Source organism: Lagopus leucura, unplaced genomic scaffold (assembly GCF_019238085.1).
Source record: "Lagopus leucura isolate 7727_CA_CO unplaced genomic scaffold, USGS_WTPT01 Super-Scaffold_100015, whole genome shotgun sequence".
Classification (NCBI taxonomy): domain Eukaryota; kingdom Metazoa; phylum Chordata; class Aves; order Galliformes; family Phasianidae; genus Lagopus; species Lagopus leucura.
In genome coordinates, this window is record NW_024962269.1 from 3,012,680 (window position 1) to 3,035,300 (window position 22,621).

At 36.6% G+C, this 22,621-nt stretch overlaps 1 protein-coding gene across 1 annotated transcript in view; it reads left to right on the top strand.

Moving 5' to 3' along the window:
• TRPM1 (transient receptor potential cation channel subfamily M member 1) overlaps nucleotides 1-20,716 on the top strand; it is a 75,453-nt gene extending 54,737 nt beyond the window's left edge. The window contains exons 14-27 of the mRNA XM_042875858.1: nucleotides 1,335-1,475; nucleotides 2,629-2,658; nucleotides 5,168-5,457; nucleotides 6,003-6,231; nucleotides 7,484-7,606; nucleotides 7,929-8,060; nucleotides 9,120-9,248; nucleotides 9,843-10,094; nucleotides 10,454-10,628; nucleotides 12,294-12,314; nucleotides 13,725-13,869; nucleotides 15,994-16,193; nucleotides 17,345-17,477; nucleotides 19,344-20,716. Coding sequence (XP_042731792.1) covers nucleotides 1,335-1,475; nucleotides 2,629-2,658; nucleotides 5,168-5,457; nucleotides 6,003-6,231; nucleotides 7,484-7,606; nucleotides 7,929-8,060; nucleotides 9,120-9,248; nucleotides 9,843-10,094; nucleotides 10,454-10,628; nucleotides 12,294-12,314; nucleotides 13,725-13,869; nucleotides 15,994-16,193; nucleotides 17,345-17,477; nucleotides 19,344-20,622 — 3,279 coding nt within the window. The 3' untranslated portion in view covers nucleotides 20,623-20,716. The remainder of the gene's footprint in view (nucleotides 1-1,334; nucleotides 1,476-2,628; nucleotides 2,659-5,167; nucleotides 5,458-6,002; nucleotides 6,232-7,483; nucleotides 7,607-7,928; nucleotides 8,061-9,119; nucleotides 9,249-9,842; nucleotides 10,095-10,453; nucleotides 10,629-12,293; nucleotides 12,315-13,724; nucleotides 13,870-15,993; nucleotides 16,194-17,344; nucleotides 17,478-19,343) is intronic.
• The last annotated feature ends 1,905 nt before the right edge of the window (nucleotides 20,717-22,621 follow it).

Sequence of the window (22,621 nt, forward strand, 5' to 3'; positions counted from 1 at the left end):
TTGAGGTAAATAATGATATCAGTCTAATTTTTGTAGTTGAAAAGCTGCTAGTAGTGTGTTGTATTATTTAAGATTTAGATATTATTTCTTCTTCACAGTAGACTCCAAATTGAGTACTACAAAGGAGGACTGAAAGACCTGCTAGGTTTAGTAGAAGCTGCACTCCCCAGCAAAGAATTTCTTCCCTTTTGTATGTTGCATTGCATGTTTTTTAGTTTGCTCCCGAGCAATCCTACTTTTACTCGGGAAAAACTGTCTTGTCTCAGTGCTACAAAACCTAAATATGTTGTTTGTTTCCACTACATGCTCATTAGTTCATTATCTATGACAGAGTTATATATTTACTCTCATTGAGGTTTTGGAGCTTTTATTTCATAAAATTTAACTGCAAGGAATAGTCTTCCTTTTTTTTTTTTTTTTTTTTTTTTTTTTTTTTGAAAGGAAACTCCCATTTATCCATGGAGATTTAAATGTGGGAATCAGTGCAGTACTGAGTTGATGCATAATTCGTATTGACATACTACACAGTTAAACTTACCTCATTTGGTGTTTGTCTTTTTGATTGTCACTAATGCTTTTCTGCATTCTGCTTTCTGTCTGTCTCTTCATTGCATTTTCATGGCTCACTCATTCAGCGGCAGTCTCGGGGATTCAGTTGGGTTAACATGGAGGTGATGTGTTTGCTTAGGATATAGTTCTTTCATTGTAGCTACTGCTCAGTGGTGTTGTAGAATGAGTTCCTGTTGTAGGATATAGCTCAAACAGCAAAGCAGTTTTCAGCTTATTTTTCTAGAAGAGTTAATGCAACTATCTAGCTCTTACATGTGATTGTAGAAGTTATAGGCTTTTCTCTTTAATTCTGGGCTACGTATAAATCTAAATCATTATCTGAATTGTATTCTTAACTCTGTAGGTAATATTGTGGCAAAATGCAAATTTTTATAAATTGTAGAGTGTGTCTGATCTTCATTATGAAATTAAGCAAATCATACTTTTATGTTGGATTAATAATGGTCAATATAAAGAGTCACATAAAGATTGACTTCACCAATATAGCTCTTGCAAACAACTGGGACGTGTATTGATACTGATACAATGTACAAGTAAATTACAAATGAAAAATTGTCCTCAATTATAAATACTTCCAAAAATTCAATCTGTCCCCCAAACATTTATCATTTGAATTGGTTCTCATTAATTTTGTATAAATAATCAGAGACTGAGATAAGTACCTATAAATATTACTGCTGCACCAATATAAATTTCATGTATGTTATTTTTTCTTGTTCTAAATTCTTATTTTGTTCTTTTGTTTGTTTCCTTGCTCTTGGTAGGGCAATCTTCCACCAGATTATCATATCAGCCTAATAGATATTGGTCTTGTACTTGAATATCTCATGGGTGGAGCTTATCGCTGCAACTATACTAGAAAAAGTTTTCGGACTCTTTATAATAATTTATTTGGACCAAAGAGGGTAAGAATGAGTTAATTCTGGATGTGGCCATCACGCTGATGGTAAAAACAACCAGTACTCTGTTCCTTCATGATTGTGAAATACTACATGTCCAATGCTAAAGAAATGCTGTAAGACTGATGTTGAACTTCTAGTGGTACAGTTATGTAAGGATCCCATAAAACACTTTAGTTAATAGAAGCAGCCAGCAGATGGTAAATACTTTGATCTGGAGGTGAACTGCCTTCTATTTAAGTAGTTTACTACCCAAGTATTTCTAACCGCCTTGCCTGTGTACTTACTTCTTCCTTCTTTAAGTTGTAGCTTGATGTTATAACTTGAACTGTAAATTCTATTGGTCACATCAGGTTTGTTTTCCAAATAATTAAGTCCCTATAAGGAACTGCTATGAGCATAAACCGTATTCTACAGAAACCACTGCAATCTCAGTAAACATTTCAGAGCCATAGACCAATTATAAGAATATCAAGCATGGACCCTTGTTAAACATTTTATTCTATGCAGTTAGAATAATTCTCTTCATTAACTTACTTAATTTTTTTTTTGTTTGAATTGTGGGTTTTTGAAGATCAAGTGAAGCTTGCTTACAAAAAGCAACTGCTTCAAATGATCAGAAGGCTACTCAAACCCCAAAGTAATCTATTCTGTAGTCAGAATACTGTATGTGTGTATATATGTATGTATATATATGTATATATATAGTACTATCTAATTGACCAAACAATTAAGCCTTTTACGGAAAATGTAAATCAGAGATTCCATTATAGAACAGAGGAAATATTTTTATGGAAAACATTTGAAGATGTGTTGTATTTCTCTTTTTTTTTTTTCCATGTTTCCTATGAGTACATTTACCCTCTTTCTGTTCAGAAGCATCATTTTTATTTTTTACTTTTTGTGAAAATTTAATGACTTCTATTCTCATTTAACTCTTCCAACTTAATCAAAAGATTTCAACTGAGTGCAGGATGGAAAAAAATTTCTAACCCATTGCCTTCCAGGAAATACAATTAAGGAGAAGATTAGTTAATTGTACCATTATTGATACAGTTATTTAGAATAGTAAGTTTAATCAAAATGTGTTTTTCCTTTGCATTTTTTAGTCTTTGAATTTTCCCTCCTAACTAATTTTCTTTTCTATTTTAATATTTAGCCAAAAGCTCTTAAACTACTAGGGATGGAGGTAAGTTGGTTTTATTGTAAAATACTGGTTTTATCAGTGTGTTTCTTGGTACAATTGTGCTCTTGCTCTTAGCTTCTTCAGTGTTGCTGTGGCTTAAAGTAAATTGCAGCTAGAGAGGAGCTGTTTTGCAAGCAGCCTATGAAGTATTTCTGACTTTTTTTGTTGGTATGGTCCTCAGAGCTGCTTAAAGCTTTGCTTAGTAATCCATAGGCAGTTTTCAGCACTATTATATAATAACACATTATTTGCTGGAATGTACTGTAGATTAAACAATTCAAACATGAACATTGGTGATACTGAAGGAAGAGTATTTCCCAGCAGTACTATGTGTAGGCAAATCTCCTTTAACCACGAAGTAATAATTAATACACAAATGAGGTTTTATCATAGAGACAACATTTAAGTGGAGTAAAAAAAAATATGTTGTGTGTTGTGTTGTAGCATGTTAAATGCTCTTTTCCACTGAAAAAAGGTCTTTGCTAGCAGAGATGAAACTGAACCAAAACCCTGCTTCAATTACCCGTGTGCCTGTAGAAATTTTGAATGGATCAAGATCAAGTCTGAGATGATGCCTCAAAGCTCATCACCGAGGCAGATACTTCTATTTTTTCTGAAAAATGTATTAATATACAGTGGGAGGGTACTTGCATAAAGAGTCCAGGGACTTTTCTCTATGAAGTATAGAGCACATAAAGCATATATTAATGCTTTCATAGCGTTTGAACTCAATATATGTACATACTGCTTGTGTTACCTTCAACAGGTACTCTACCTGCACACAAAAGCCTCTGTTTCCCCAAGCAGATAAGCAGCTTTCTTCTCTACAAAGTCTAAGCTGTATTTAATCTCTGTGATCAACTTCCTATTGTCCGACGGATGAAAGTCAAAAGCTCAGCACCTCAGTAGTGCAGACCTGTTGCACCTCAGTAGTGCAGACCTGTTTGATTAGTGTTGATCACAAGTAGGCTACTTAGTGCTTCCCTAAAGGCACATTTTGATTTTTCCTGTTTCTTCCAGTGGGCAATACTGTATATGGCACAAATTGAAGCACTTTCTCCATTTGATAGTGGGTGTAGCTTACTCCCTTCTTCCAAGAGGAAGAAAAGTTGAAATGAAAAATCAATTTTTCTGTTGTTGAAGAGGTCAGTAATTTGATGCATCTCCAATTTTTTGTTTTTCGGTTCCAGAGTTGAAAGCTTTAAAACAGGAAGTGTAGACTCATTAGTACTTTGTCCTTCCCACCCAGGGTTTCCTTTTGACTTGATATTCCTAGTGTGGGGAGGACCTGATTTTTGGCCCTTCATTTGAGATTTTATGTTCTGTTCTTCTTCACTTTATTCACTTGCATGCAGTTTAGGACCCCCTAAATTTTTTGTAAGAAATAGAGGTCAACATTTGCAGTTCTTAGAAATGCTGAAAGAGAAACGCTTATTTAAATGTTGAGCTGAAGAGTTTTGTTCGGAAACCAGAGGAGTAAGGCTGAAGCCTAAGTTTGGGTTTGTTTTTGTAATAAAACAGTGCTGAGACTATTAGGCTGAGATTACTTACATGATCAAAAAATGATCCACAGAAATGTAGAATTGAAGAACGGTTTGGGTTGGAAGGGATCTTTAAGATCATCTAGTTCTGTAGGATGGGATTTAATTGCAGTCCTCTTCTGAGATCAGAATCAAGGCCTACAATGGTGATAAGCTCTCTCTCTACACCTATAAATGCAATGTTCTTCCTACATAATTTAAACCCTTATTTACCCAAACATGGTTTTTCTCCCTTCAGGATCCTGCTTCATTGTCAGTACTTCCCTTCAGTTACTCCCATGTTGGTTCCTGTAGTAATGGCCCATCCTCTCTATCCCTTTAAGAAACAGGATACTTTACCTTCTGTTTGCACAGCATACATAAGAGGAGATTGCTTATTCAAAGGTGAACACTCCCTTAAGTATCTTGTTGTTCTTAAGAATGCTGTCTGCCTGCCTTTTTCCCTTTGCATGTTAACCACTCTCTCTACCTGCATGTCAGTCTGAATACTGCTTTGATACCTGTAAGATATGCAGAACTATTCTTCAAGAATGGATACAGATATATCAAATAAAAACTTAGAGTAGAACCTTTATAGTGAATTCAGGTTTGGTAAAGCTCCATTTGCACTGCAGAAGAATTCATTAAATACTAATTCCTTATCACTCCACTGATGCAATTACACATGCAGTAGAGATCCGCTTGCAATGCAGTGTGAAGTGAAGGCTTCAGAACAATAAAGTTCTACTGTACGTATCTAGGAGAAGTAACTTCTAATTAAGTCTGTAAAAAATGGTTCTCTGAATAAAACATTAACCTGTGTTAAGTATGCTTGGTCACATGTTCGTCATATTTTTATTTCCACTGGCATAATAGCAAGCAACAGAAAAGGCATAACTATTAATATCATAACCTCTCGATATGCATTTAGTCCATGGTGTCATCAAATCAGGTGATAAAGATTGGTATTAAGAATCTTGTTTTCTTCCCAGGATGATGAGCCTCCTACGAAAGGAAAGAAGAAGAAGAAGAAAAAGGAGGAAGAGATTGATATTGATGTGGACGACCCAGAAGTGAGCCGCTTTCAGTATCCATTTCATGAACTGATGTTATGGGCCGTGCTGATGAAAAGGCAAAAGATGGCACTCTTCCTTTGGCAACGAGGGGAGGAAACTATGGCCAAAGCACTTGTTGCTTGTAAGCTGTACAAATCTATGGCACATGAGTCTTCTGAAAGTGAACTGGTGGATGACATCTCTCAGGATCTGGACAACAACTCAAAGTTAGTAGTTACAGAGCATAGTACATGTCTGCCTGATACAGGAAATTGTCTTGACCTGCTGAGAAGCTTGATTTTTAGTAGAGTACAGTTAATTTCCAGACTGCAGGTTCAAAGAATGCAGTCTGGAGCCTGTTTATCAACAGTAAACAAACCGAACTTTTGGCTCAGAGTCTAAAGGTAATGCTAGCAAGAAGATTTGTGTTGTGTTTTTCTGGCAGTGCATATTCTTTCTTCACCTTTTCTCTCTATAAAACTGGCTAGTTTTACTTCACAATGTTATTTTGAGGGTGTGCTCATATGAATTAAGGGCCATCTGATGATCTAGGTAAACTGGTCTTAAGATATCATTTGGTCTAAGCTAATTCTCTCTAGTTCCAAATTTGTTTGGAACTTTTGTGAACTATCCCAAATCAAGCCTGAGATTCTACTGCTCTTGTCCTTGTGTACAGAAAAACATAACCCCATATGAAAGAATGAAAATCCCAACTGTAAGCAAACACAGATTTCCAAATCAAACTTCACCAGACTTATCTTGCATGTTACAGAGATTTTGGCCAGCTAGCTGTTGAACTCTTGGATCAGTCCTACAAACACGATGAGCAGATTGCCATGAAACTACTGACCTACGAACTAAAAAACTGGAGTAACTCTACCTGCCTGAAGCTGGCTGTGGCAGCTAAACACAGGGACTTCATTGCTCACACGTGCAGCCAGATGCTCTTAACAGATATGTGGATGGGGCGACTACGTATGCGAAAAAACCCAGGCCTTAAGGTATTTCTGTTCTGCATTTGCTTTCAAAGACACACTTTGTTGCACTTAACGCTATATTATATATAGTGTATGCATAGAAAAAATGGCTTATTAATTAAAGATGCTTTAAGAACGTTTTCTGTTTTGAATCTCCTTTTTTTTTTTTTTTTTTCTCAAGCTCAGGAAGTCTAAGGAACAACATACCAGGACAAAGGAAAATGACGTATGAAAAAGATCTATGAAAAGCTTAATATGATTGGATCTGAAAGCAAAGTTGTAGCTTTCAATGAATGATAAAATCTGTTCATTAAAAACATGAAACTAATTAAAAGTTAATTAGTAGAAGCAAAAGTATCGTCTCTATGGGTACACACAGTGGGGTTAGAGAGAAAAGAATCTATACTTGGACAGATTCTTCTGAGTGTTGCTTAATATTGCTCCAGAAGACCAAAATTAAGATTCAGTTTTGATAAGAATGAAATGTGTGAAATCACGATGTGTGAAATCGTGTGATTTTTATTCTCTTCTGTGATTCAATTACTTTGCACCTTGTACTGATTTTTGTATTTCCTGATCAGTGGATCTGCAGAAAAAATTTAGAAAAGAGTAATATGAGAAGGCTGTCACAAAATACAAATATGAGTGAGCCACTGTTATGGAAGCAGAGCAGTGTTTGTTGCGTGTGAGACTTTGTATGTGAATATACTCTTCTTTGTTCTATAAGGTAGCTGCTGTCATTCTTGTAAAGACCTACCATGACAGTGCTATCATCTGCTGATGTTCTAGTTTTGTTACCTGCATTCCTCTCTTCTTTAACTCTTTTTCTGTACTTATGCCTGTGTTTTTATATCTCTGTTCTCATATAGTAGAACTCTCTGGGTGCTATCTGCACAGCTCCTTATACTTTCACAAGTTTTTTTAACTTTAAAAATTATGATTACAGCAGTTGACTAAAGTAACTGTGAAGTCCAGTAAGAAACCTGAAACGTTTTGTCAACTGCTACTGTTTCATTTCTCTGGTCAACTCTAATTCTGGAGCACAATTTCTTATGTGCAGTGGATTCATGAAAATGGAGTCTTTCAATTGACAGGTTATTGATTATGCTTCTAAACTACTACTACTACCTACGTTGTTTTTGTAGGTTTGGAGATAGGAGAGTATCTTGAATGCTATGCAAAAGAAAAAATTGGTTATCAGATTTGCCTTTTTATGAAATCTATTAGTTTTTAAATAAATATTGCAGTCTGAGTTGAATTCTTTCTTATTGAACAGGTTATAATGGGGATTCTCTTCCCTCCAACCATCCTTTTCCTAGAGTTTCGCAGTTACGATGATTATTCTTACCAGACATCACGAGAAAATGAAGAAGGCAAAGAAAAGGAGGAGGAAAATGTGGTCAGTACTGGAGTTTATCAGGAGGTTGTAACTCCCGGTTGTAAGAGTGCTGAGTTTCCTAAGTTTCTCTGTGCTGTGGGTCATTTTGGATAAAATGTCAACTGGTTCTGCAAAGAGTATATAGGTTGGATTCCCAGGGCATGCAAATTATCTGCATATTTGCAGATTTACTATAGTTCACAGTTTTTGTATTTTTAAAAAGTCAACAGGAGGTCTGTTGCTCAGAGGAAGCATTTGGTAATTAGTGGTTGATATTATAAATGAGAAAAGCTACTGTTTTTGATGTGTGTATTGGTGTAAACTGACAACTGTGGTCTTCTAGGATGCAAACGTGGACACAGGTTCCCGGAAAGGGGATGAAGAGAATGCAAATAAAAAGCAAAACAGCCTTCCAATTGGAACAAAGATCTATGAATTCTATAATGCTCCTATTGTCAAATTTTGGTTCTACACAGTAAGTCTGGTGATTAAACTGATAGCGATCACTTTTCTCATGCCTATGAAAGTTAAAGTTTTAATAGTGATGTAAAAATAATAACCACATAAAACATAAATAACAGTGATTTTCATGGAATCTGATGAGTAAAGCACTCTCTTTATTTAGAGAAAAATAGAGTGAAATAGAACAAATAACTGTAGCTTATGCTGTCAGCTCCTAAAGCTCTAACACACTTTAAAGGAGGCTGCACGGTTCAGTCACTTACTCCAAGCTAGTTTAGATCCTCTTGCTTTCTAAAGGCTTTGGATCCTGTTCTGCTTTTAAATATACTGTAGGACCCAACAAACAATGCTGTAGTATCAGTGCTTGCCATTCATTCTGTCAAATACAATCTTGATGGAAGCACTTAGCCTTAGATCCCTAAGGCTTAATAAATTCTTTTCTCCTGTTCAAGTAATTAAAGCCAATCTGAACTGCAATCATCTCATTTTCTTTTTAGCACATCAAGAAATATTTCCTTTTTAATAAAAACTAAATATTCTTGCTACTGCTGAATTTTGTGTGTGCCCTACATGAAGGATACTGTTTTCATTTTATGCTAAGTTAGCACTTGTGGTATCTTGTATGTCATTGTATTATGTATGGGTTCTTTTGTTTTAGCACACTGAATAATCATCTATTTTTCTGAAGTCAGTGATAATAATTCAAAATATAAATTCCTACTGAATTTCAAATGAAAGTATTAAACACAATTTCATGGAGTAAAGAAATTACATTGGAGTATATCAAAAATGCCCCAGGGGAAAGGGGCCTGATTTAGAATGTTTTGGCATTGTACTGCTTATTTCAACAAATAGGCAGCTGCCTGAATCACACCACGCTGCTGGAGGCCAATGGCCTCTACCAGTTTGCATGCCAGCTGTAGTAGCAAGAGCATTACCGTAAGCACGCTTTCTTCAGAGAAGAAAAACTTTTTCCTTTCACAAGTAGGCCTTCAGCACCTGAAACTGTCATGCATAGCCTATGCGTTCATGTGGATGTCGCAAAAGTCTATAAAGGATTTCTTTTTTATAGATATCATACCTGGGTTACTTGATGCTATTTAACTATATCATCTTGGTGCGGATGGAACGGTGGCCATCTGTCCAGGAATGGATTGTCATCTCCTACATTGTGACATTGGCTTTAGAGAAAGTAAGAGAGGTAAAGTATAGTCATACTTACATCTTAGTCCTTGAAAAGAATTATCCAGTCCAACACCCTTGCTAAAGAAGGATCCCTACAGTAGGTTTCACAGGAAATAGTCCATGTGAGTTTTGAATATCTCCAGAGGAGACTTCACCACCTCTCTGGGCAGCTTTTTCCAGTGCTCTGTAACCCTCAAATTAAAGACTTTTTCTCATGTTCAAATGGAACTTCTTGTGTTCCAGTTTGTGCCCATTGCCCCTTCTCTTTCTGGGCACCACTGAAAATGGTCTGGCCCAATGCTCTTGTCTCCTGCCCTTTAGATATTTAAGTGTTAATAAGATCTTCTCTGTCTTCTCTTCTCTGGCATAAACAGTTCCAGATATCTCAGCCTTTCCTCATAAGGGAGATCCTCCACACCTCTAGTTGTCTTTGTAGCCCTCTGGAGGATTCTCTCCAGAATAAGGCAAATTTTGCTGCAAATAGGGGTGGTCTCTAATGAGAGAGAAGAATGTGACAAGATTGATTTTATTTTATTATTTTTTTTTTTATGACTTCAGAAATGTTATTTCACATTTTTCTTAATTACGTCTTTCTTAATTTTTATTTCAGATTCTCATGTCAGAGCCTGGAAAGCTGAGTCAAAAAGTGAAAGTTTGGCTCCAGGAATACTGGAATATTACTGATCTGGTGGCTATTTCAGTATTTATGATAGGAGCAGTTCTTCGCCTACAGAACCAGCCTTACATGGGTTATGGAAGAGTAATTTACTGTGTAGATATAATTTTCTGGTACATTAGAGTACTAGATATCTTCGGTGTGAACAAATATCTGGGACCTTACGTCATGATGATTGGAAAGATGGTTAGTAAATTATACAGCAAAGACTGCCACCTCCTTATCACCACAGAAAAACTCTGTGCTGAAAGCAGAGCAAAGTGCACTTGATAGAAAAGAGAATAGGGATAACAAATTTTTTTTACCATGTTAAGTCTTTTATAAAAATACAGAACCTTTATTTCTTTAAATGACTTCTTTTTGCCTTTTTACGTATTTTTATCTCATGAGCAGTAGTTAAATTTGAAGATCAACATCAGGAAAATTATCCAGGAAAATGTGTGATACTTTTCTTGCTCACCTTACAGCACTTTGGCAAACAGATAGGTTGATGTCACTGTACTAACTGGTGATGATAGGAACATCTGTATGGTCTCTTTGTGCAGATGATTGACATGCTCTACTTTGTGGTCATCATGCTTGTGGTTCTGATGAGTTTTGGAGTAGCACGCCAAGCAATCCTGCACCCAGATGAGGAGCCTTCTTGGAGACTAGCTCGGAACATCTTCTATATGCCCTACTGGATGATCTATGGAGAGGTGTTCGCAGACCAGATAGACCGTAAGAGTAGAATTCATAGTAAGATTCTGTTTCCTGTTTATGAGGCAGATGATCAGACCCAAATTAATGCTTGCTTTTAATTTGGAATTAGAGTGTATTTGTCCATTTGAGGGTTTTCTTGTGACAGACTCCAGAGACTAATGAATTTTTTATTTCCCACATGCATGTCCTGCCTCTAACCAAAAATTCCAGTTCAGTCCACACTGAATGTGATATAGTCTGGAATATTTGCCTATCTGGTGGGCAACAGTATTAAACGTTCTGTTTACTTGCAGAAATAAGCAGAGATCATTCTTAAACTTTCTCTTGAACTAATATTTTACTAAGAAACTTCCCACCTAAAATGAAAAAAAAATGAATACCTTGCACAGGAGCCAAAAACAGATATGATAAATAGGTAACATGGTTTTTCATCTCCAGCTGGTAGCACAAGCAATGAGAGTCCACAATTATATTAGCATGGGTACATGTACCAATTTTTCCAGAAATGTTTCAGTTTCACAAATCAATCATGTTTCTCTGTTGAAGAGAATAAATAAATAAATAAATAAATAATCAGCTTGATTAGCTTCAGCTGTGGAAATAGCATTTTATGTACAAAAGCTGCACAGTTTAAAAAGAAAAAAAAAGGTCTGTTTTTGAGGAGATGGACACTGCCACTGTCATGTTACTGATAGTTCTGTGCTAGTGTTTGAAATTTGTACACTCAGACATGCAGGTGGCCTTCTTTAGTGTGCATAATGCACTTTATCTGAAACAGTACAAGCTGCTATTCCAGCACTGTTTCAATGAGCTGCGTATATTCTGAACAGTATACACAGGATATTCTCTACATTCTTTGTAATGTCCATATGCTAGTATGGATGTGGTTTCACCAAGGTAGATAGAGGGGACTAACTACCTCCCTCCGCTTGCTGGTAATGCTTTTCCTAATGCTGCCTTCAGTCTGATTCACTCCATTCAGAAGATGTCCATGATCAACAAGTTAGTGTTATTCAATAGCAACATATTCTGAGTTGAGTGTCTTCGAATGCTGTGATTCTTTTTACAGTCACTGTTTAGGGGCTGGGGAGCAAGTATCTATACTGCCATCTAAATGAGCTTTAGTGATACTGTACTGTAATGACATCAGTTTCATGACTGTTAATGGAAACTTAGCTATTCAGCAGAAACAGCTAATGAACTCAAAGCTAAGATGGTCCTTAAAACAATAATAATAATAATAAAAGTGAGAAATGTTTCCTTAATAGCTGAAACAATGATTTCATGTGGTAACTTTGAGTTGTTTTGTGTTTGTGGTGACTATCAATTTTGTTTAGTTGCCTGAAATATTTTGTGTGTTTAAATGATCATCTGCCATCAGCATTTTGTGGTTTATTTTAATGTCATGAATTTGCTGCCATGTGTAACATTTGGGGAACACAAAATGAAAAGGAAATTACAATATACCATGCAGTTTTAACAAAGACATTTTTTCTAAACATATGTCTCTACTGTTATGACATTTGAGTTTTCTGTACTTTTTTGGCAGCAAAACTATATTTTCAATCATCTTCTTTGTTGTTTTTTTTTTCTTTTTTTTTTTTTTTCCCCTATATTATTCTATTGTTTTCTTTCTCTCCTTGCTTCCTTTTTCATTTTTTCCATTGGAATGCTGCAATTCAGTCTATGCCATGGAAATCAATCGTAAGTCTATCTGGGGAGCTGATTATCTCATTTAGCTGAATGTGTTCATTAATCTTTTCACTAGATGCTAGATCTTCACTAGACATTTTAATTATAGGGTTCATCTGATATTCATGTGTGAGTTGTTTTGCTACCAAAATAGTTTTATCTGAAAAGAAGGGGAAAACTGTTGTAATGTATGTTGCACATCAAAAGTTTTAGTCAAGCTTATGTGATTGCTATGATTTGTTTCTAGTGGATTGCCAGCAAGGTAATCATTTTTAAACATTATCATGCATGATTGTCATGTTATAAATAATTCCCTCCGATTATCCAGGTATTGTATTGTTGGCTTTTTTAGCATTACTTTCATTGGTCCACATGAGTAATATTATGATTCATTTGACTTCCCTTTTATACTCTCCTTAAGATAAAATTATGATTGTGAATAATAAAGAAAGTGGGCATAAAAAGACGAGAAACTGAGGTTTTCTACTCAAGAACAAGTTAATAACTGCATACAACTTCACGACTTTTTTCAAGTGGAAAAATAAAGGTTTACTGACTTTTTTTTTTTAATCATAAACAATTTCTGTCTGTGTAGTAGTACTCGGTATTCAGGGCAGATTTGCAGCTCTGATCTGCCAGGAAGCAACAGGAGCAGGGCTGGCCCTAAGGTAAGAGAGAGCAGGGACCCAGGGTGAGCAATGCCCTCCCCAGGGCGACCCGGTCTCTCAGAGATGGCTGCTGCTAATTGCTAACAAGACGAGGCAAGTAATAATCCAAGGCCTAGGTAGGGAGTTCAGGTTGCAGTGAGAGAAGACAGGGCTGAAACAAAAGGTTTTATCCAGGAGACAAGTATAGGTCCAAAGTCCATCCATGAGAAAAATCTGATACCTGCACACCTGATGCAGCTTGGGCAAGGACAGATATGTGTAGGGCGTGTAGGTGTAGACCTCAGGAGAAGCTGTTTAGTAGTTAGGGCCTACTTAAACACTCAGAGCTCTGATGAAGGCCTGATACACATTCAGCAATCTTGAACCACAAAATAAATCCATTTATGCATTTGAAAAGATACGCATGCAAGTTTAGTCGGAGATGTTTTTAAAATGCTGGTATGAAATTATACATGTGCACATCAAGATCTTGTCCTATAATGTCACTGTGGAAAAAAAAAAAGCCTTGTCAATTTGAAGAGGAAGATACATTGTGCACTAAATCTCAAGCCATGTAACCATTCACTATTATGTGAAATAATTTTTGCATGGTGCTGTTAGAAGCAGAATTTGGACTAGAAATTATACATACTCTCCAGTGGAAATAAACTGACAAAATTTATTTGGTTTGGTAGACTTTACATGTGCGTCATCAGTAAGTGAGTCTGTTCTCAAGTGTCAGGAAATGTAAATACCTTTCCTCTCTTTTCTTCAGCTCCTTGTGGAGACAATCTTTACGATGAGGATGGTAAACGTCTCCCTCCGTGCATACCAGGGGCCTGGCTCACTCCCGCTATTATGGCTTGTTACCTCTTGGTAGCAAATATTCTGCTGGTAAACCTGCTGATTGCAGTCTTCAAGTATGTAAATCATGCACTAATTTCTTATTGTCAAGATAAAGTTTCGATGAGAGTCCGTCAACTAATTTTGCAATGCTTTGCATTCACACTCAAAATTTCTCTATGAACATGACTAGTAAATATTTGGAATGGTTTATACACTCTGAAAGAGCAGAAGAAAATTTGGTACAGATTTGCAGTGATGTGTATGAGAGAATGAGTACTTACAATTAGGGTCTAATGGTTACTGACAGGCTTCAAGATTGTTTTGTAAAGATGAAACTGAATCCACTAAACCTACATATGTGATAGAACTCTTGCAACCACTGGCAAACATGATTCTACCGTAGATCTGCAGAATGAAAATCTGAACATAAAAAATAAGAGACGTTTCCGCTGCATCCATGCATCATCTGCTTCTTTTCCTTTTTTTTCTTCTTACTTTGCTTCTAATTTAGAGAAAAAGAAATGAAAGCCTTGCAGAGTTCCTATATCTCCCAGGAAAGGAGTGTATATTACCTGGAACCAAGAGAAAAGATAGGTACATTTTACCAAAATCTGTGGCTGCGTTTATGGCAGTGCAACCAACGTGCAACTGTGCAAATTCATAACATAATTCCATAAATCCATGCTTAGAATTTTCTGGAGTAAACCTAAATGCATTTCTACTGCTTGTACTTTCTGCCAACAGTTATACGCAACAGTTATGCCACATGCATTTCCTATAATGACCTAAGAACTGGAAAATACAAATAGGAACAATTAATACATCTCTTTGCTAGTAAAATTTTCCCAAAACACCTATTGAGAAAAGCAGGTGATTCCATTTTGATTCCCATAAATATGCAGCGTTGCAGGGCTTGCTGGCATAGGTAATGGGCATCACAACCACAAAAATAGTTCATTTTGTGCCCAGAAAGCTACAGCTCACAAAGCCTGTCTTTCATTTGATGTATTTAGCTTAAAAGGTCATGAATTTTAAAGTACCCAAATGCCAGTCACATTGCTAGGGGGAAGGGGAAGCATCTTACAATGGTAACTATTATTGGCTGAAGAGAGGAAGGAATCAGCAGTTTGAGAAGTAGGTCATACTGTTAACTCCTGCTATCCTAGCACAGTTGCAGGGGGGCGAGTTGTAGCTGGGGAATTCTTGCTGTGCAGGAGACACAGAATGAAGTCAGATTGTCATTTATCAGTGTAAGTAATCTCATATTCTTAGCCAAAAGAAATGGAGTGCTTTGTGCAATCAAGAATTCTCCATTTTTGAAGAAATGTCATGTCTGGTTTTGTGAATATTCCAAAGCACAGAAAGTTAGAAAAGAAATAGAAAAGATAAGAAGAGGAAGTGTCAGAATCATCATAGAAGAGAACTGTCCTAGCATATTTTAAAATAGCTTGAAAAACATCATCTACGACAGAACTTCCAAATTTTCTTAGTTTGCATTTTGTAACGTTGAATATTGCTGTCTCTGGATTGAATGCAATTCTCTATTCCTTCACTGAATTGCTAATAGGTTGTCTTTATAGTAAAACTCATTCTGATGTAGAAATGATGAAACTGTAACTCCCACAAACAACTCCTTTTAAAAGAATGTGCAATATTTTCAAATTAGAAGTCTAAATGAACAAAGTTTAAATTTAGGGCATTTTGTTTAAAAACTTGAGAAGTGTTTTGTATAGGTCAAGCTGATTAACATGTTAAAAGAAAAAGATGTGACTCTTCTGGGTTTAGAGTGGAAAATATCTTTCATGGATTTAATACTTTGTATGATATCAAATATGAGTATATATTAATAGAAGTACTTTATAACCAAGCTCCAAAATGCTAGTTAGCTGACTCATAAATTGTGCACGTTTGTCTTAACTGACAGCTAAAATGCTTTATATGGTAGAAGAAAACGAAGAGGACTCTTTTGGGTGGTGCATAAGGGATGCAGAGCACCTGCTATGCTGCCTTCAAAAGGAGCAGTAAAATAATGAGTTTAGCTTAATCTTCAGCAAGTTCAGCTGCCTCAACGAAGAGCTGAACCAAGCAAGTTGTGTGGCCTTATTTTGCTATTTAGTTTCTTCTTTTTTCAATGTACTTCTTGTTAAATGTTAAGTAAACTTGGAGGCCTAATGGAAATTACACCTGTTCTCCTTCAGCAATACCTTCTTTGAAGTAAAATCAATATCCAACCAAGTCTGGAAGTTCCAGCGGTACCAGCTGATCATGACATTCCATGACAGACCTGTCCTCCCACCACCAATGATTATCTTCAGCCACCTCTACATAATCATCAAGCGAGTCTGCTGTCGCTGCAAGAAGCGTGAAGGAGACCAGGATGAGCGTGACAGGGGGCTGAGTATGCAGTGAATCTTCTCTGAATAGAGCTTTTTGCACATGATAGCAGAAAGGAGTAGCTATTCCAATGACAAGCATTAATTTCCTTCACGTTTATGGTCTGATGTATTTGCAGAGGAAGCATGGGACAAATTTTATATCAGGTTAACAGCTATTGACCTCTTCCTTAGGTATATGTGATGCTGTGCTGCTAATTAACACTTTCTTTTCAATAATGACATGGCATCCACTTAATCCATTTTCAATAAGTGCTTGTAAAGTTCATACACCGTAGGAGGCAAATAGGAACCTGAAGAGAAGAGGCCACAGTTTCAAATGTCATCTGTACATTCAACCCTGTGATTGTGAGCAATCTGTGTAGCACCACCTTCATTTCTCCATATTACAGACTTATCTGTCATTTCACAGAACTGTGAGGATGTGAGCATTCTACTGCTAACATTCTCTGCAATTATTGCTTTTTCATTATGTACCTCACTGAGATAATCAGACGCTCACAATGACTCCTATATTTCTGCATTTCACAGGAAATACACCTTGTAATTAATTATATGTTTGCACAATATGCTTTTGGTTTTAAAAAAGGGAAAAAAAAACTGAGGAAAGAAATGTAAATATAACAGTTCCTACAAAGAAAAAGAGACTAATCCAAGACAAGGATAAAATGTTCCTAAAAGCTTATATTTCCCTTGGATTTTCTTAACTCAATTTTAACTTTTTGAATGTCTTATCCAAAGAATGTCTGGGAAACTGTTACATCGGATTATCTTTTGCCTGTAACTGGCATGCTTTATGAGCAATATTTGAATTAAGGAACAATCAAGCTGGCAAACATTGTCTTACCCAGTAAAATCTGTTCAGTTTGTTCAAAATGTAGCACTACTATTAAACAGTTCAAAGGTCTGTGAGAAAATATAGCATACTGTGGATAGTCATAGAAGAAGATTATAGTCACAATGCATCACACTGCTTTCAGAGCCATGGCCATTTTGGCTAAGTACTCATTTCATATCTACAAAATCATCTATTCAGTTAGTGCAGGAGTGGAATTTGCAGTATCCATCTGTCTGAAATAGCCCACTACATTGGGTTTAAATTGACTGACAGATTTTCAGGAAAAGAAAATTAGTATTTTTTTCTTCTGTTTCACAGAGTTATTTCTAAATGATGAAGAGCTAAAAAAGCTGTACGAGTTTGAAGAGCAGTGTGTAGAAGAATACTTTCAGGAAAAAGAGGATGAGCAGCAATCATCTAATGATGAACGCATCAGAGTTACCTCTGAAAGGTACCTATTTAAAACAAACAAACAAAAAACCCGACCATGTCTGGAACAATATATTGCTTTTTTGTCCCTCATTATAAGCAAAGTTCACCTAAAGTGCAAATGGCTTCAGACCTTTAAGAAAAACACCACTATTTCAGAATCTTAATCCCAGGTAAATGTCAGTGCAGATGCATCTCTCACAGAATCAAGCTTTTTGTTGCTCCTGATGGCATACCACTAAGGCTGCTGGTTTGGGTATCTTCGGTGTAAGAACATTTTTGTTCAGTTATTTTTTCCCTCTCACCCAGCTAAGATCACAGTTATGCTGCTTATCTGCTTGAGCAAAACAGTACATGTTCAGATTCCAGCAGCTCATTCAATTGTAATAAACATGGTGGAGCTTAATAACAAAAGTACTGGGAGTTCTTCACTGATACCTATGATTCAGACTACAGTCCAGCATTCAGAACAGCCAAATTTGATCCTCTGCCAGATAGTCTCTTAGAAGATTTGAACAAGGCATTGAGCTTTTCTATATGGACTTCCTCATCTAAAAGACAGGGAATAGTCAAGTGCAAATAATGAAGGATAATCCTATTCTGAGGACTAGGTAATGTTTGCATATTGATGTGAAATCAAACAGTTACAATGGCAGCAGCACTTTTGTGTCATATCATTTGGCAGAACTGTTCCCAAAGGCTCTGCCTATTCTGGTAGTAGCTCTGAGTAACTCAGGGGATGAGGTCTCTTATCACCTCCTTGAAATGATGAATAATTCTCCTTATAATTCTCCTATACCTATAATGGAAATGGTAGATAGTTTAAACATTTTTGCCTTAATCTTCCTTGCAGTATTCTTCTTTAATTATGAACCACTCTCTATGTATGTATCTCACTTCCTTTTAACATTTCTAATGAGGTTGTTCCATAAGCCATTCAATTCCCTAACAGATAAATATCTTTCTGTTGAAGGGAAGCAGTAAACATCTTGCAATATTATATGTGGAGTTTGAGAACAGAGAAGTAAATGAAATCTGCTATGTGTCATCAACTCATTTCTATTACGCTATCTATGGTAATTTGTCAAAATCCTAGGTATTGTATGAGAGAATAAAGCAAGGTTGGTAAGCCTCACTGATTCACTATGATCTTGTAGCCACAAACCAGATTTGCATAATTCTCATGGCTTCTTGCTCCAAATGCTTCATCATCTTTTGTGTGCGAGAGCGAAAGAATGTTAATTTAATTTCCACAGTTGATTTAGTACTGTATGTTCTCTAAGTCACATCCTAATGCCTGGCTTTAAATGCATTCTTCTAGTACCATCAAGTCCATTACGAACTAAATGATAAAATAAATAAAGGAAAAGAAAATAAATTCTTCTCCCCTTTGCTCTGATCCTTAATTGGAAGGTATTTCAAGGCATAAAGTAATTCTGTAAACAGTAGCGTGTGTTCTCTTCGTACAGCCACAAAACCTGTTTTACAACATGCCTTGATGCTATTTTAAGTCATCCTGTGAACATGCCTTTAGAAGTATTTTCCATATTATTAATTGGTGCTTCACAGTGAAAGAGGATAACTGAATGTGAAGCAGGTGGCACACTCAGAGAGGAATTTAATAGTAGGCTCTAACAAAGGGCTGCAACTCTTGTACTGTCCTGGCATGTAAATAAAGGCAAAGTGCCCTCCAATAGCCCTCCAATATAGTGTGAGGAAAGCACAGGTAAAAAGTAAATGCACAAGCACTATGCTACAAACAGGAACAAGTAATGAGTTATACATAGCACAGATTTCTGCCATAAGAAGAAATTGTTAGCTGGTGTCTATAATGGGTTACTGCACCACCCCACTGTGTGTTTTATGCTTCCTCTTTTATATCCAACAGAGTTGAAAATATGTCAATGAGGCTAGAAGAAGTGAATGAAAGAGAACATTTCATGAAAGCTTCTCTTCAAACAGTTGACCTTCGACTCTCTCAGTTAGAAGAACTATCTGGTCGGATGGTGAATGCTCTTGAGAAGCTGGCAGGTGTTGACAAATCTGAGCTAACGTATACACGTTCACGGGCTTCATCTGAATGTGATGCTGCGTATCTCCTAAGGCAAAGCAGTGTCAACAGCTCGGATGGCTACAGCATGTACAGATATCATGTTGGTGGTGATGAGTTAGCATATGATGACAGCACAGCTCCAATGTCACCAGCCATAGGATCACGTAAAAAAGCTCATTCTGTTAGTACAAAAGAAGATGGAGCAGACCCAAGGATGCTGGTTCCAGAGCACCATACAAGTCTCCATTATACCTCTAGTGCTAATGCAGTGACCCCAGCAGATTGCAGTAGATCTGCATTAGGCATTGCACAGAATATTTCCAGTCCCCATTCTGGCTCAGGTGGTTTAGGGGATGAAAACCAAGGAATTTTCAAGAAGGATGAAATGGCTTCTCAAAGTTTAAACCAGATGGATGTTGTTATGAACAGACAATTGGTACCAAGATCAGATTTTCAGAACACTCAGCTAAAAGTAGAACGTACCAAGTTAGAGGCAACCATCTCTTATCCGTTGGACAAATCTAAAGCAATGCGCTATTTTCCTCCTGAAACATTCAGTACTTGTCAAACTACTATGATGAAGTCAAGGAGCTTTATATTTGCACAGGGTGGGAAGCTGGTTGGAGGGGTGAACAACTGGACAACAGAATATAGTACCATCATGGATCAGGTGTGCCCTTCAACAATTGAGCAGTGGGCTACAGAGTGGAAATACGAAGTTGAGCAGCAACTTTCTCAAGAACGTCCTCCGGCATACCCAGGTATTATCTCTGAAGCAGAGAGGCAAGCAGAACAGAAACAATTACAGATGGACACAGATGATGACAGTGATGTTGGTGAAGCAGGTATTAGTGCCTCTTACGCCTCTATGCCTGCTGCTGTCAAAACTCAGACAGAGAACTTGTTATCAGTAAAGCCAGAAAGGACTTCTGGGTTCCCATCAGTACGATCAAAGAGTTTGCACAGCCATTCTCGGAAAGCCAAGTCTATAAAGGACAAATTAAACAGACCAGGACATGCCACTAGTGTAACTAACTTAGTAGTAGCATTTGGCAGTGCAACAGAAGAACAGAAAGCTAGGCAAGAAAATGCGTCCACAGAAACTGAGTGTTGAAATGGCTTATGGCCCCTGTTTTATTGACCGTCAAAAAAGTAGTGCGGCTAATTGAAAAAAAGGATTTTTTAACTAATCTATACAGAATAATGTTGCATACATTTGTTTCTCTTCATTTTAAACTTATTAGGTACATGTTCTGCTCTTAAATACATCCTTGCCGAGTCAAGTGAAAGGGAGATACTCGCTCAGGGGCAGATATAAAAGCAGGCTGCTCTGCAGATGCTGACAGTATTGATCTTTCTTTGTTCCACTTCCACTTCCCTTGTAAACTCATTTACTGATAGAGTCTTCATAAAAGCTCTTGAAAGGACAATACAATCATTTAATAAATTAGAAAATATTTTTTCTTCTCTATCAGAAGACTACTTAAACTGCACTAATTTTTAACCAGCCATTGTTTTTATCCTCACACAGCTGATTTCTTTGTGGCCACTATGTTTTCAGATCAAAACAAAATTGTTGAATGCATGGAATAACTATGTAGTCCTATTTCACTTCTTGTTTCATGCATGCTTCTTGGGCAGTACTTTCAGAAAGGCAGAACGCAGCAGCTTCTACCCAATAGAATACTTCTGAGTGGAAAAATACAGTTATGTTTGGAAAAACCTGACCTGGAATGCTATGCATACACATATTCTTGACCTGTCCTTGAACTTGGCTGACATAATCTGCTTTCAGGATCATATCTGTCTCTGCCCCAAAGCATTCTGGCAGCCTTAAACTGTTGAAAAACAGTGATTGTTGTTTCAAAATGTTTAGAGAGATTTTCAGTATTTAAGTGTAGATTGATTTTAATAATTTCAATCCTGTCTGCATTAATGTTTTATATAAACAGTAACAACAGAATCCTAAGTAGAGAAGGAAACTGTTTTGCCTGCAAAAGAAAAAAACAAACAGGAAATGTGTTTTGATTGGGTGAGATCAGAACACAGCCAATCTGCATTTGAAGTAAATCTACTAAACCAACTGATCTTTAATTCTGCAATTTCATTATGGCAATGCACAAGGAACAAGAGTTTCTATGAGTCAATCTGAACAAAAAAATAAATTCTGTAGATGAGAAGAGGAATTCCATGTATTTCCTTGAGTCATTTTCAAAAAGAAATTTCAAATGGAAAAGCCCTCTCTACAGAGCAAGTATTTTCCATCACTCAGCAACCAAGACTGGAAATGCACATCTCTAATTACAATTAGCCAGAACACTTGACTCAGCAGCAGCATTCCATATGCTAGGTTTGGGTAATTTCCTTCCTAGTAGTGTGATTTTTCATTTGCCTCATTCTTTGTTATGTTTTAGGAATTCTGTTTTCCTAAATATCCAGCCCCTCTCTGTGCAGGGAAAGCATACCATTTAACAAAAAAGAAAGAAAATAAGTTAAAACTGTGTTACTTGTTCACAGAGTACTGGTCAAAAGTTTACACTTAACTCAGTAACAGCACTCGTTTATACACTATTTTGAAAAGACAGAATTTCTTTTTCCCCCCCATCAGCTCCTCATTATGTTCATTTCAGTATTAATGCTTCTTATAGCACACTGGAATACAGAGACTGATGTAAGACTTTAAACTGCATTGATGGCATCAGATTTTTATTATTTGCATTAAATTTTCATACTCCATCCATAACGACTTTTGAAGTATTGCTACCATGCTGCTTGATCACAGTGACCGCCTGGACATTTCGGAAAGGTTACCATACATCTTTGCCAGCTTGATCTTATGAGCATGTTTACTGGTTTCACTGTCATCAGAACAGTGTTGACATTTGTTTTTCATGAGGGCTTCTTTTTTTATTCAAGTTTAGGGAATGTGACATTTTATATAAACAGAATGACATTTGAAATTGTTTCACTTCCATGTTTACTTTTGTGTTACCTTTCTATGCAACTACACAGCAATTTTGTATGCATGGTTAATATATCCTCCAATTTATCAATGCCTTTTTATTGTTTGCCTGCACGCTCACCAGGAACTAATTCATCAACAAACACAAAGG